The sequence below is a fragment of the Candoia aspera genome, chromosome 8 (genome assembly GCF_035149785.1).
Source record: "Candoia aspera isolate rCanAsp1 chromosome 8, rCanAsp1.hap2, whole genome shotgun sequence".
NCBI lineage: Eukaryota > Metazoa > Chordata > Lepidosauria > Squamata > Boidae > Candoia > Candoia aspera.
In genome coordinates this window covers 57,431,051-57,447,131 of record NC_086160.1, presented here as the reverse complement: position 1 = coordinate 57,447,131, position 16,081 = coordinate 57,431,051, and the positions used below count along the sequence as shown (strand labels likewise).

General features: G+C 36.3%; 1 protein-coding gene across 2 annotated transcripts in view; it reads left to right on the top strand.

Annotated features, from left to right (window-relative positions):
- The window catches only part of NFKB1 (nuclear factor kappa B subunit 1), a 74,250-nt gene that overhangs the window by 25,743 nt on the left and 32,426 nt on the right, over window positions 1-16,081 (top strand). For both annotated transcript variants that reach the window (XM_063310425.1, XM_063310424.1), the window contains exons 5-11: window positions 1,339-1,437; window positions 7,722-7,870; window positions 9,866-10,029; window positions 10,984-11,142; window positions 12,809-12,913; window positions 15,329-15,420; window positions 15,677-15,815. In XM_063310425.1, coding sequence (XP_063166495.1) covers window positions 1,339-1,437; window positions 7,722-7,870; window positions 9,866-10,029; window positions 10,984-11,142; window positions 12,809-12,913; window positions 15,329-15,420; window positions 15,677-15,815 — 907 coding nt within the window. The remainder of the gene's footprint in view (window positions 1-1,338; window positions 1,438-7,721; window positions 7,871-9,865; window positions 10,030-10,983; window positions 11,143-12,808; window positions 12,914-15,328; window positions 15,421-15,676; window positions 15,816-16,081) is intronic.

The following is a 16,081-nucleotide window of genomic DNA, read 5'->3' as shown; positions in this document are numbered from 1 at the left end:
TTACAGAAAGCAAAACATATTTAAAGGCTTTTTGCTGAGAGGAGAGATTTCTCTCAACTCTCTGCAAGCCTACACAGAAGGGAAACTGAAACTAAGACAAGTTCAGGCAAGTTCCTCCCTTAGACAATGCAACCATTAACACGTGAAAAGGGGACAATTAAATTCAACCTCTTCACCCGGCCAAAATGATTAGTTACCATAGTAACCTTAATCTGTAGTAGAAAACATATTAACATTAAAGGCATGGATTTTTTTCATTTAAATTGTTCTCATTTTTTCAGCATAACATTACTATATGTAATTTATCATTTGTGTTGTGCAGATACCTATTTTTTTGTTTAACTAGCAAATTTTGACATAATAATAATAATTGTAGTAGGAGTAGTAGTTGTGATGAATTGAAAGCCAAAAAAAAATCCAGCATCTGTGGGACGCATAGTCTTTATTGGAGTCAGCCAAAATGATACAGAAAGTTGAAAGCTTTAGTTGGTTCTAAAATCTTCCATAGTTATAATATTATAAAAAGCAGAGGGGATGGGGGAACAATAAAAGTGGTTTGAAATGTTAAATCGTTTATAGTAAATTCTGAGTGAAATTCTCCTGTTAAAATAGGGGGAAATGGATCGAAGAGTTGTTATTAAGGCTTTAAGATTAGGTATTCTTTTTCTTTTTTTATTGAACAAATATTCAGAGAAAAATGAAAAATAAATATCAAGTTAAGATCAACCAGTAGAAAAAACAAAAAGAATAAAATATGTCCTTAAGGAGAAGTACAAACATTTTCAACATTCACATTCAGTATTTCTATTAGAAGAACATTTCTATAGATGAAGGTCATCTGCTGGGAAAGCATTGTTAGTATAGTTAATAATGGTAATCAGATTTCAATTTATTTATCCTGAAAGGAAACACTACAAAAGCATCCTTTAGTGCTTATGTTTAGTCACCATCAGAATTTCATACCTAATATTTGGGAATCGTGATCTTTTTTGTGGAATAAGGTATTTCTATAGCAATTATTTGACATATCTGCTATAAATTGTCTTCCAATTTGTAATTTATAATTAGCATTTAATGAACTTTATGGAAGGAAAAAATAATGTGCACTGGAGTATCACCTGGATTAGTATTTGCTAAATTTTGTAGTGGTGCAATATTTAAAATATCTACAGTATTAATAGTAGGTACATATTTTAATATACTAGTAACATATGTGAATATATGTATAGAACAACTAATATAAAAAGAAGATGAGAAATATTACTGATTTATCTAGCTTATTCAGGAATTTGAAATTCAATTAAATGTTCTTTAATTCTTTAAAACTAATCTCCTTAGAGGGGGTTTCGTTTCCGCTATGTTTGTGAAGGACCATCACATGGTGGACTTCCTGGAGCTTCTAGCGAAAAGAACAAGAAGTCTTATCCCCAAGTTAAGGTAAGTTAATAATATAGATTATTACATTTAACATGATTAATATTTACTATATTTAACATGATTATAATTACCAATTATAAATTTGCATGACACTCTATAGAATAAGAAAGCAAATGTGCTTGCTTCTCGAAGTACAATTCATGTTTGTCTGAAATGATTTTATGTAAGGTTCATTCTATGGTTCTTTACAGCCTCCTTTGGAAATAAATGATCACTTAGATTAAGTCCTCAGTTGTAATGGGATGGGGGAAGAAAAACCTTGGGAGATGGGGCAAAGAGATGCTGCCTAGGGAACAGTCAGATAAGAGAGAATATAGCCCGCAGCTGGATAGTGGGTAGGGCAAGAGGCTCAGAAGGGACCCTCCCTAGTTTCTTGGGCTGAAAGGAGACAGCAGGAGAATTGTACTTTCAGACTTGCAAGATTCTGTCAATGTAACTTTACAATAAAGTAGAATTAGCTTACCTGGTTGTATTTTCTGTCTGGTCTACCTGGTAAGGCTGACACCAGTTGTATCAACATTGAGAAATGAAGGATGGGAATTAGCCAGACAAGTATTAATTCAAAATCCACAATTACTGAGATCTTTTTGAGCTTGAAAAACTGTGTTTTCATAGAACAATAAGCTGAGATTCAGGGACATCCTGGTATACTTTGTGATAAACGCTGGCTGTTCACTCTTGCTTTGCTTCTGTTCACAAGCAGGAAAATAGTTTCATCAGACAGGGGCTACATTGAGCAAATCTGACTCATTTGCTTAAAAAATATCACAAAGGCTGGTCTTGATTTTCAAAACCTAATTTTTCTGAACATGTTGGTTCCTATAAAGACATTTGTGCTTTTTAAGTTCAGAATGAGGATTTTACATGCATTTAGATAAAAGTGTTACATATCTTCTCTCAGCTGTAGCTGTGCATTATCAATGTATGTACAGTCTTCAGAGAAGCTGGGCTGTGTCCACGATGATGAGGTTGGCATGCATGACTTGCATGAGCAGGCTGAATGTCTTTGAGGGCTATCCCTGCTCTTTCTTGATAATGGGCATAAGAAAGGTGGTTAGGTTTTTAGGCAAAAGGCAGCTTTAAAGACCCACAGTTACCAACATGAATAGAGAAGCATAGGAAAGTTCAGATATACTGGACTAGTATATCAGCAATCGAGGGTGGGGGAAATCAAAGCAGGCAAGATGGTAGTCGCAGCTCACAATCAAAGCCCTGCCCCAACATGTGTGCATGTACAAAAGGGACAGTATTTGGATGGCACATTACCCATTATAATACCACCACCCCTGCATCTGCTGCAGTCTGCAGCAGTGATTTATAGTGTTCCAAACTTTATTTTTTTACTGTAATTCCTGTTACAAAGATAGAGGACCACACTGTTTAGCCTCAGTGTAAACCTTAAAAATTAGCAGCTGTTTTCTCCTAAGACTATTCTGGCTTCTTCATGACATCTTTGTTATTTTTATAGATTTTTTTTTAATTGTATGGCATAGCAGTTCAATGTTCATGCTGCTTTTTCTTTCTGGGAAATCCTTGTGAGGTCCAGCAGCCAGATGTGTAGACTGTTTAGCCATGATACGTCACATTGCCCAGGGTGCACCACGAGGAGGCTAGTCTACATTGCACTGAGTTGGGCTGAGAGAGTGACTGGCCCAAGGTCACCCAGCCGGCTTTCATGCCTAAAGCGGGACTAGAACTCACAGACTCCTGGTTTCTAGCCCAGAACCTTAAACACTAGACCAAACTGGCTCTTATTTTTATAGATGTGGTAAGTCAATCTATGCTTTCGTTTCTGCATAAAATGGACATCTGTTTTTAAGGATAACTGTGTCCTGCTCTATCTCCTGCCTTATCTCCCTGCAGGAACTTTTCTTTCTAGCACTGGCTCCAGTAGAAAAAAATGAGGCAAGCTAGAGAGAAAAATGTTTCTCATGGAGACAGATAAGGTAAGGCAGGGGAGAGGTAGGCATTAGCTGTTCTCAACTATGGACATCTTTTTGCGCTTAAAATTAAGATCTTACTTCTCTTCCCCCAACATCTTAACAAGATTTGCTTGTGAATGAGTAAATATAGCTTTTCCTAGGACATCGAGCTCGCATGCATTTCTTAGAACTTTCTAGAGAAGTAACTACTGTATGTTTATTTCATTTAACATTCGGTTGGGTCTTTTTGGAAAATATGTCAGAAATGTTCTCATATCTATGGAAATGGGCAAGGCATGTGGGTTTCTTATGGGTATTTCCCCTCTTCTTAATATTTCATCTTGTCTTTAATCTTTTATCATCGTTACATTCCTTGGTCTTCAATTCTGTATTCTTTTAGCTGAGAAAATCTGATTAAACAATAGGTCTTGCTTCTGAGTAGACATGAAGAGTTGCACTGTCAGTCTTTTTTATTTTTATTTGAAAGTATTGTATCCTTTTTTTCCTATTTTATTTCTTTTCATTTATATAAATCTTTCCATGACAATACCTGCAAGGAGAGGTTGGCAGATAAATATGGGGAAGTTCCTTAAGGCAACTTTGGTAGCTTGTTAGTGCCTGTTCTTGATTTCAAGTTTAACCAGTAGGAAAGTGGAATATTTTGCGTTCTGTTTCCTTCTGACTATCTGCTTTCACTCAGGATGCTTCATTTTCATGAATGGAGAGACCTCCAATATGTTAACAGTATGTTCTGAATAATTATTAGTTGTCATGACCTATATGGTACAATATATTTTACTTTGCGTGTAATCAGATAAATTCTTCTTGTTTCTGGTGTATGTTCTGTTTATGCTGCATTGTTAATTTGTGCAGCACCATCTTTTCAAGTTAACATGTAAATGACATCACTTCAGGCAGCAACATACAGATTATTTTCCTTCTAACTTCCCCCTGGGTTTTGTCATTATAAGTATCCTATCTTTTGGAGAACATGGAAGCCATAGTAAAGCATAATCTGTAATGTTTTTAAGGAAATAAATGGCTAAAATTCTACATACCTAAGGCAGAATCCAATGATTTTGTTAAAACTACGCAACAAACATTTCAGCCTCACAATACAAACTCTACCCCTTTGTTCATTTGTGCATCGCACTGCATGTACAAATGGGGCAGAGCCCTCCCTTGCTTTTTTCTGCCCTAACGCCACATTTTGATTTGCTATAGTAAAGCATGAAACTCTACTATAAGAGCCAGTTGGGTGTAGTGTTTAAGGCATCAACCTAGAAACCGGGAGACCAAGAGTTCTAGTTCCACCTTAGGCAAGAAACCAGCTGGGTGACCTGGCCCAGTCACACTCTCTCAGCCTTAGGAAGGAGGCAATGGCAAACCACTTCCGAAAAGCCTTGCCAAGAAAACTGCAGGAACACGTCCAGGCAGTTGCCATGAGTCAAAACTGACTCAAAGGCATGAAATAAATAAATAAATAAAATGAATCGCTGAAACCAGGCAATGGTAGGATCATACTCTAGGGCCTTTCCCCATTCCCGAGTTGTAGTGCTGTCTGCTGTCTGCCCATCAGTAGAAAACTATACCAGTATTAAATTCGCTCTCCCTATTGCCAGTTCCTATCCTACCTTTATTGCTTCTGTTCCTGGTCAATGTCAAGGTATAGGTGACAAAAGTGTAACAGATATTATGCACTTTAGGGCTGCCCTTGGACAGTGTTAGAACAAGAGAGACAATATTACTTTACCAAAGGTACAGCTAAGGATAAATAATATTTGCATGCATAGACAAGCGCAGATGGATTGGAAATAAGAACGTAACAATAGCCATTGCAGGCTAAGTCCCATATGAATGCAGCATTTTCTTCTCCTAGTGGGGAGCCAGATGCCCAAAGATACCTGAAGTGCATTTGGATGGGGCTCACTGACAATTAAAAATATGTGTAATATGTTTAAAACATTTGCCAGTAATGTGTGCGTGTGCGTGTGTGTGTGTGTTCTGGGCAACATGTATTGGAATCATTGCCCTGTTAGTATGAAAATTATTTTTGGTATTGCCATGACAGAATTTCTCCACACAGAATTTATGAGTAAAACTTTTCATGCAGACTCTTGCTTTCCCTTTTGTTTCTGTTCTTGTTTAAGGAATATCATTTTGAAAATAAGCTTGTAACATCTATAGTGAGAACTGACCATTTTCAAACAGGACTTAAATTGCTTAATTAACAGAACTTTATAGGATGTCCAGCAAACTCCTACCCTGTTGTCTTTTTCCCATATTTCTTTAAAAAAAAACACAAGAAATCTGTTAAGAAAAACAGGATGCATATCTTTGGATTTATAGTGCCAGGAATCATCCTTCTGGTTTTCAAATGTATGTTATAATACATATTCTGTATAAATGTTTTCAAAAATTATATTCGGCTTATGAAAACATTCCTTCTGCTTTCCATAATTTAAATATTTTGTTTTTTGTAATTATGTATTGACCATTCTGAATATTCCAGTCTGGCAGATTTTATATGTACCCACTTCAACCAAGATGACACCAATTCATATTCCTAGATATATATTTTAATCCTCTAACTCACAAATAAGTGAACACCTTCCCTGCATGTATTCATCAGTTCCACTTCATAATATCAGACTACCTTCATTCAGATCTATTTCCTTTCTTTTGCTTTTAACTTAAGAAATACACATTTTTCTTTCTCTCACTTCATTTCTTAATCCATAATTAGAAAATTTATTCTTTTTCATTCTAAGTCTCAGTTTTCTATATATCATTGTCATCAACAAATGAGCCCATCCAGAGGTATTGATCTTCTTAGTGATTGCCCATCATGGCGTTGGTCAAAAGCTGTTATGCATCCTGGGATCTCTAATCTAGGGACTTCCTTGCAAGCCAGCATACCATCACCCACATCACAGTACCTAGCAGGTACATGCAGCATCCCTATGCACACTCACGATAGTTCCATAAAATCCTTTATTTATAACCAAGTTAGAGGATTTTTTTTTTAACGTCTGGAATTACAGAATGCCTCTCAACCCTCCATCCCTTTTAGATGCTTTATTTGAAAATTGTTGCAAAGGTTTGAAACAGATATAGGCCTGTGTGGTAAATATATTCTGAAGAGCCTTCTTCACTAACTTTTTGTTAGGCTTTGGTTCCACACCTAGACTTCTCTCTCCAGGTAGGGAAGAGGGAAAACCTCTTATTTCAAACAAGCAATTGAGTAAAAGCTTTTGTTCCATCTCCAAGGCATTATAAGGGCCATCATTGCTGTAAAATGCTTGATAATGGGTTCATAAGCTGTTTTGAACTGTGATTCCAGTCTGAGGGGGAATTTTAAGGGGGACTTGCTGTTGGGTATAGAAAAGATACTCCCATCCTCCCATAAACTGACCCCCCCCCCCCCAAATAGAACTACATGTATGTGTGGAGGGAAAATTCTTGCTAGGAAGTAAGTTCGCTCTTCCAAAGACTGTGATCTTCCTCAAAATATTGCTGCAGAACGTTGCAATGTAGCTTCAAAATCGACTTGGTGATGGTGTCTGAATTTATTTTATAAATCCTAGCTGTTTCAAGAAGGCTAGAGTCAAGGCAAGAAAAGTCTGGAGCACAGTCTGATAGGGCTCTATGGCACTCCAAAACTGGCTTGGTACTGTCAGTCTCATTTTATCCAAATAAAGAGCAAATATCAACCCAAAATAAATGTGTAATGAGAAATCAAAGTCAGGTTTCAAGACTTATGTAAATCTATTTTGCCATTCTTATTAAGAGAATATGGTTTAAATATACTGTATGCTTCGTGTATTTCTAAAGAAAAGTTATTGTTTTATAAAAACATATAAGGTTCTATCATTATTTTATTTTATATTTGGATTAAAATCAAGTTATGAAAAGTAAGTGGTATATTTATTTCTAACTTCAATGAAATCATTAGTTGTATTCATGGGGATGTCACACCAATTAATTTATCATTTTAGTTTGCGTATCTCTGATTTAACTTACAGTAATAGAGGATTTTCAGTTTCCTCTATGTACTCATCCAATCTATTGAGTCCAAAAGTTCTGAAACTATTTATGTGCTATTTCAGAACTTTGTGTTTATGTACGTATATTAGCATCCCTCTCCCCCATTTTTATTTCAGATCTCTGCCTCTTTTCCATGTCATGCCTGACATTTGACATGTCTTTGTAAATTTTAAATAAAATTTTATTCTGCATTCTACAGTGTGTTTGTGCCTTAAGGCCTAAATTAATTCCTAACATGCAAACACATCTCAAAAATCCGTGTAAAATCAGGACAGAGGAATAATTGCTCAGAAGTGTTTATTCTGCATCTTACAGATCTGCAACTATGCTGGACCTGCTAAAGTAATAGTGCAATTAGTCACAAATGGAAAACATGTCCACTTGCATGCTCACAGCTTAGTGGGAAAACACTGTGAGCAGGGAGTATGCACGATAAATGCAGGACCAAAAGACATGGTAGTGGGGTAAGTACAATAGTGTCCTTGTAAAGTATAATTCCTACATAATTACTGTATGATATGTAGATTCAGTTCTGCTTTAATAAAAAGTTTACTTTTTATCCCTTCAACTTTCACTCTGGCTCACCTTTCTAATTTGTGGCAAACCATCCTGTTTTTTAAAAGATTAGAAATTAGAATGTGAAGAGATGAGTAAATTTGCAAGTACATGGTGCCAAGTTGCCATTTTTGTGGTTTAAATCAGTCTATAGTAGTACACGCAGAAAAATGGTTATCATATAATAAAATCTTGTGGATGATTACCCTTCATTTAGGGTTTCTATACATGTGATCTGTGATAAAGTAGATCTCCAAGACGCGCGCATGCAGGCACGCGCACGCACACACACCCCTTTAAGATGCAGTCAAATCCCAGTGGGAATGTGAAAATTTTATTGTTGTTGTTGCTATTGTTATTTCTAGTATGCTTTATTGAGAGGGCCTTAATTATTTGTAAATTTGCTTGCATAATGAGTTGAAATTGATAATGCATGTCATGGTAGAGAAACAAAATGTATAATAGTGTATGAAATTAATGGTTCATATATTGTTATGGTTTCATTATAATTTTCCTATCTTGAAGACAACTATAGAAGAGAACTGCTGAAGTATTGAGGGAAATAAATGTTTCATTATTGTGAAATAACTCTTTCCAGGTGCACCTTAGCAAATAATATAATAGTTCCTGTTTTTAAAATATAACACTTTCAAAAAAAAATTTCAATTTTCCTGTGACTTTTTTCCTTGATTTTCAGATGAAGAACTGAGATAGATAATTAACTACTTGTTCAAATCTGTCTGATTAATAACTGAATAACAAAAAAATAGAATTCAACCATTCTTATGGAGATGTTACCCCTTTCCCCCAATACACCCTTGCTAAATTCAATTTCCAGGTCTTTTATTTTCGTTGGAAGCTTCTCCCCAAGCTTCTCTAACTAAATAGGTTAGCCTCTTTCTTCATTACTAAATCAAATTAATATCTCTTTACTCAAATAATATTAAAGTCAGTATGATGTTGACATAAACATTGGATTCCTTAAACTGTTACATTCCAAATGTGAGGCAACAAAGGGAATATTAAATCCTAGTTAATCTGCTTTTTTTTAAAAGAGCAAATAAAGGACACATCGTATTGTTCCTAAGGTTGGATTAGCTTTCAGATAACTTGATGTTATATAGGAAGGGTTTAGGAACATATATGTCAGTTCTGAAAAAAAAGTCAGACAGGAGCTGGTTTTCAGACTTGAAAGACTCATGCTTTTGATGTTAAGAATCAGGTTGCCAGCAAATTGAGTGCAAGATTTCAGATCTGCTGTTTTGCAATTCTGCTTCTAATCTTGTCATTTTCCTGCTAGCATTTTTTTTCCATCAAACATGTTGAAATAATAGACTTGCCCTTAGGGAACCAAAATATATTTTGGAATGTAGGGACCTTTGTGTCAATAGTAATAGATATTTTAACTTGAATTCAGAGTACACCGCTTGCCGCTACTTGTCCAAACATTGCACCCTATTTGATGCTCTGTTGCTGTTAAAACAAAAGCTCTCAAAATCTTTCCTACATTTAAAAATGCTCTGAGTTAATTTATGCAATCAGGTTTTATTGGCTGTAGATTTTTTTCCCCCTCTAAGTCGCTCAAAGCAATATATTATTATTTATTTTCCACATCTCAATGTATGCTTGCAACAGCCCAATTAGAGAGGTTACTGGTTCAAGATCATTGTTTGCACTATATACAGTACTTGAGTGGCATTTAAACCTGGATCTTCTTGGTTATGGTCTAATGCTTAAATAGCGTAGCTTTAAAATATAAAAAAAGCTGAATAAGCATAGGCAACAGAGTTTGCATTGATTGAGGCCAGAGAAAATATGGAAGTGAGGTAAGAGTAAACAATAATTCTTTGGACATGACAAATTTTAGAGTATTTCTTCAAATAGTGTTTTGTATTTCTGAATAGGTTTCCAAACCTGGGAATATTACATGTCACAAAGAAAAGAGTATTAGATACACTGGAAACCCGCATGATTGATGCATGTAAAAAAGGGTACAATCCAGGACTCCTAGTTCACCCTGATCTCAACTATATACAAGTAGAAGGTGGAGGGGAGAGGCAGCTAACAGGTGGGTGAGGAGTTCAGCTCTCTTGTGCATATGAAATAAATGCTACTTTTAATTTCTGTTTGTCATCTTCACAGTAATCAAGCAATTTTCTCTTTTTTATCATTATGCCTACTCAGAGTTTGTTAAGGAAAAGAATGATACTGCTTTTGAGATGGTTGATATAAAGTTCAGTGGGAAAGAAAATAACTAATTTCTTTTATGCTGCATATTAATATCCCTTTGATTGTTTTTCAATATTTGTTTCTGATGTATGAATCTCTCACATTCTTGAACATCTTTTTATCTGTTCAGTCATGTCCAATTCTTGGAGACTGCCTGGACAAGTCCCTGCAGTTTTCTTGGCAAGAAAAACTTTTTCAGAAGTGGTTTGCCATTGCCTCCTTCCTAGGGCTGAGAGAGTGTGACTGGCCCAAGGTCACCCAGCTGGCTTTGTGCCAAAGGCAGGACTAGAACTCACGGTCTCCCAGTTTCTAGCCTGATGCCTTAACCACTACACCCAACTGGCTCCCTCTTCTTGAACATTATCCACTCCTTTTCTTTTTCTTTATCTCTTGGTCGAAGTAATACTTAGAATTAAGGCATACATTATGTAATTCTTTTTTAATTTCTTTGCACGTCAAATAGCTGTGTGGGTGATCTTGAATTGAGTGGAAGACTTGTGGAATTCCCTGTATCTCTTAAATAAATAGCAGTGGTGTGTGTGTGCATGCTTGAGAAGGTTTGAGCATATAAAAGATACTGTTCAGAAGAATCATACAATTGAATATAATGTCTCTTTACTATATTCCAGTTGTGTGTCCTGCATCTTGGCTTCTATCTGAGCTCTTGCTTTCTCCACTAAAATGGCTAGACCTTCTCTTAATTCAATTTCTGAGCCTGCTTTCTCTTTCACCTGCCATACCACCATTAAGACACCATGCCACAATAAACCATGGCCTTCTCCACTGTTTGCAGAGCGAGAACGAGAAATCATTCATCAGGCAGCCCTTCAACAGACTAAAGAGATGGATCTCAGTGTCGTGCGGCTCATGTTCACTGCATTCCTTCCTGATAGCACTGGCAGCTTTACAAGAAGACTTCAGCCTGTCTTGTCTGACCCTATATATGACAGCAGTGAGTGTCTTCTCACTTTTCTTTCTTTTCTAGAAAGAATATTCTTTCTATTCCAGTCCCAATCACATTCACCCATTCCATTGGGTCCGGCAGGAAGGGCATGTTATGCAGGACCGCAAGCGGGGCATATGCCCTGGGCACTGCGCTGGGGGGGCACCAAAATGGGCACGGAATCCATGTTTGCTCTGGGTGACACAGACCCTAGTTGCATGCCTGATGTTACGGACCCCTTCGTCTAAAAAATTCCAAGGAGGAGAGCCTTTTCTGCCATGCCTCTGCCCTGTGGAACATCTTGCCCACTGAGGTGATGTTGGCCCTCACTCTTCTAGCCTTCAGGAAGAGCGTCGAGACCTGGCTCTTCCAACTAGCTGGGGATTGAAGAGTGATAAGCAGCCCTGGCGGTGGTTGGTGGCTTAAAGACTCTCTCTGCGCTTTTTGTTTTTCTCTTTTATCTTCCTCTTTTTTTGTATTTTTATAATGTTTTTTATTACTTTTTTATTTGTAAGCTGCCCAGAGTCATTATTATAGTGAGATGGACAGTGTATAAATTTAATTATTAAATAAATAATCTGTGGCCAGATCCCAGTCTGAATGGGATTTGTTGCAAGCTTGAATATTCAGGCATGGGCAATTTCCCCTAGTTAACATTAAAAAAACAGAAAAGTACTACTATCTAAAAATATATATATTATTTTCTATAGCTGCAACATTCCCCAAAAAAGTCAAGCTGATGGCTGCAATCACACTATCACCACCACCACCCCCTTTTTTTTTTACAGTGTTGAATATTGTCAAAGGAAGCAGGGCTTCCATGGTGTGGTTGCAGCCATCAGGTCCACTCTTTTTTTCAGTCCCTTTTGGATTATCCTGTAGCATATTGTGAATTTTAAGTAGAGTTGGATGCTGTTCTGGTAGTTGTTCTTCAGTTTTACACCAGACTTTCCAGAATCTGTATGAACCAGTTTTTATACATCCTCTGTGTTCCATAAGCCTTTCAGCCTTAACTCTAACATGTCTACTCCTTTGTACTGCTGTAGTTGGTGTGGATCTGGAACTCAGTTATATATATATATATATGAACTTTTGAATCCCCATGTATAACAGCTGGATGTGCCAGTAACATTATTAAAAATTTAGTGATCATGCATTGACAGTCTTTTTATTCATACAGTCCTTTAACAAAACCTTGCTACATGAACATAATAAGAGGATTACATTTTAATTTTGTGATTACATTTTATATTATATTTTATATTGTACTCTTTCTTTTCCCCTCATATCAATAAATTATAACCCTGTGTTATAGTTTTTATTACTGCCATATTTTTATTTATAATTTCTTTATAGTTTATTTCCATTTGTATGGCCACCCATCTCAAAATCTTGACTCTGGGCGGCTAACAACTGTTAAAAACACCATAAACAGAAACATAATAATAAAAGCATAATTGGCAGCCGAGATAAAACCACAAAAATGTCAAATAAAACCAGCATCTTTTAATATTAAAAAGTGGCATGGATTTCCCAATAATCTTTTCCTATTTTATGGATTACAGTTGTGTATTTTGTAAACCTGAATTTTGAAGATGACACAGCCAGGTTGGGAGAAAGTTCTTCTTGCTGCAGTAATTATAACTTGACCTAATTCTTCTTTATATACCCCCAGAAGCTCCCAATGCATCCAATTTAAAAATTGTACGGATGGATCGGACTGCAGGCTGTGTGACAGGAGGAGAAGAGATTTACCTCCTTTGTGACAAGGTCCAAAAGGGTGAGAATTCAAAATTGCATCTATCATGTTTGAACATAGTTATATAATCATATTCTGGGAATTAATGAGGGTAGCTGATAAGGAAAGAGCTGGATGCTTCTAAGATAATTAACTGTTTCTCAATCTAACCTATTTCACAGGCTAGTAGTAAGGATAAAATAGAATGCAAAAATAATACAACTGAATTTTTACAAGGAAGAATGGGATAAGCAGGCAGCTAAATACAAATAGCTGTCATGTTTTCTTTTGGTGGGGAATGGGGAAGTTTGTACTATGAAATTTATTAATAAAATATGCTTCGGTATCTTGGAAACTTGCAGTAATTATTCCATAACCAAGAATTGATTTGATTTTTATTTCTAATACAAAGATTTGTGTATTATAGACTTAAGTAAATGATGAAAATAAGATCATCAAAATAAGTCTGACAAAGCCCTTCCCAATCCAAGATAGGGAAGTGAAATACATTTCTTAACTGATTTAAATAAGACTCTGAGTAAATGGAAACTCCAAAGTGGGGTTTTCCCTTCGCAAGTATGTTTTTTCCTTGTGACAGCATTAATTGAAATTTCTCCAGCCTAGCGAATTGAAATGTATAATGAGAAATGTAATACTTTTTTTCTCAATAAATGCTTCTATATTAAAGGATTTGAGATAGCATCTATTATCAAAAAACTCTCCATAATTATCAAGAGGAAAAAACTGGTCAACACTCAAAAAGAGAAAGTAGAAGCTTCTGCTTATATAGAACTGACCGCCCACAAGTCTTCTCCATTTAGGCATTCCCCAGATATACAGGGACGGCATCTCTGTTTCTGTATAACTTTTGGCATACAGTAGACTACACTGAACCTGTAAACTGGCTTATTTTAAGAAAGAAAGGAAATGTTAGCTACAACATTGTTAGCAATATTCATGTTTTCATGGTGGTACCACTTGGTGTTCTCCAGATGTCTTAAGAAAATATCTGACCTTGGTTGCATAAATGTTTGTGCTTGTTGTGCACCAGCTGTAGTTTCTGATTTTATATACTGAATGTGGTTCCAGCCTTAGGACACAAGACCAGAAGAGAGAACAACAATTTAGGAATCATTATTAAGAATCTTCCTGCACAATTAGATTACATTGACACTGGAGTTTTTTTTACTCCAAATTTACGTTTTTTCCTACTCCAAATTGTAAATTTGTAGTATGTAGATTACATTGACACTGAAGTAAATTTACTCCAAATTTACGTTTTTCCACAATCAATCTAGAAAATGTCAAAGCTCTGGACATCCCCAAACACTTTTCCCTATCTAGAGAGTAATACTGCTGTTAATGGTCCAATAATTTACTGCTTCTCCATTCCTTCCACTTTCTCCACATTTTTGCAAGTCCTCCATTTCTGTTCTTTGCAGAGTTACTTTGTATGTGTCTGTGTCTGTGCCTTCAAGTCAGGATTGACTCTTGGTGGCTACCTGGACAGGTCCCTGCAGTTTTCTTGGCAAGGTTTTTCGGAAGTAGTTTGCCATTGCCTCCTTCCTGGGGCTGAGAGAGAGCAACTGGCCCAAGGTCACCTGGCTGGCTCTGTGCCTAAGGCAGGACTAGAACTCACAGTCTCCCGGTTTCTAGCCTGGTGCCTTAACCACTGCACCAGACTGGCTCCTGTTACTTCAGTATGCTGAACAGGAATACACTATTCCTTTTTGACAATTTTATTCTATTTTCCACATCTCTACTCCTTTTAAATTCACCTGTAAAACACAGAAACAGATTCCAGTAACCCAGAAAAGCACATCTGGACTCCTCAGCCATGCTGCTCTGATTATAAACAGCTTGTGTTGTTCTACCAGATGAACAGCTTGTGGATAGGGAAGAAGAAAACCATTACCTTTTACTTTGTTTTGTCAACTTTCTTTGCCAATAGCTAAGCTGTGCCATCACACATTCTGTGGATTGACTAGTGCTGGCCCAGTTGGAATGTAAGGTTTGCCAGCGTCTGCTTTCTGTCTTGGACAAAAGAAAATGCGGACGGGGGGGGGGATGATGTAATAGATAATTCCCAAAGTATTTGTTTTTTAATTTGGCTCAAATTTATTTGCCTCCAGTTTGGATACAACTTGGAACTGTTTCTATACAAAGGTCTTACTTTGCATAATTATTCACCACATAATTATTCACCACATCACTTGGCTCTCAGGTGGGGTGGGAAAAAAAAACAGCAAAGTTTCAAGAAATGTCTGGAAGGTTGATGTCACAACTTTAAAAATCAATATCAGTGTTTTAAATTGGATCTAGACTGTGAATGTAAAACTGAAACAGTATAGTCTTTTCAATCTAACCCAGCCCACTTTACCTCATCCTGGACTTGAGATACCTGCTACTGCATTAAACATGAATCATCACTGATTGTTGTTGTTGTTTTCCCTACAGATGATATTCAGATCCGTTTTTATGAAGAAGATGAAAGTGGTGGTGTCTGGGAAGGTTTTGGAGACTTTTCGCCTACTGATGTACACAGACAGGTATGTTCTTTTGGCAAGGAATTAGAGTACTAATGTATACAACCAGTTCTAATTTGAGATATTTCATATCTAACCGTTCTCAGGGTATGAAAAACTGATCAGAGTTCACTTCCTATTACTTTAATAAAGTAGTAGCTACTATACAGAGATGTATAAGCTTCAAAGAAAGATACTATAATGTACAGATATGTTAAATATATAAATTATTATACTTTACTTTACTTATCCTGATCATCTATATTATGATTGCCTACAGTTCGCAATAGTATTCAAAACACCGAAGTATCGCGATGTCAATATCACGAAACCAGCATCTGTTTTTGTTCAGCTACGGCGAAAATCGGATCTGGAGACCAGTGAACCAAAGCCTTTTCTGTACTATCCTGAAATCAAAGGTAATTATCAACACTGTACTGTAATAGATTATAGAAGGCATGCATCTTTTTAGAAAACCATCAGTATTGGATTCTTCTACATTTTGTAATATGTTGCATATTAGTTAATATTCTTGACTTTGTATGAATTCTAGAATGACAGACTGCTGCATTTAACATTCTACCCATTGCAAAAAATGGAATTTATAGTCAATAGGGGTGTTTTTTACCTTCTGGAAAAGAGCCCTAAATGACTTAAGGTAAAAATACCGCTATCATGCAAACTT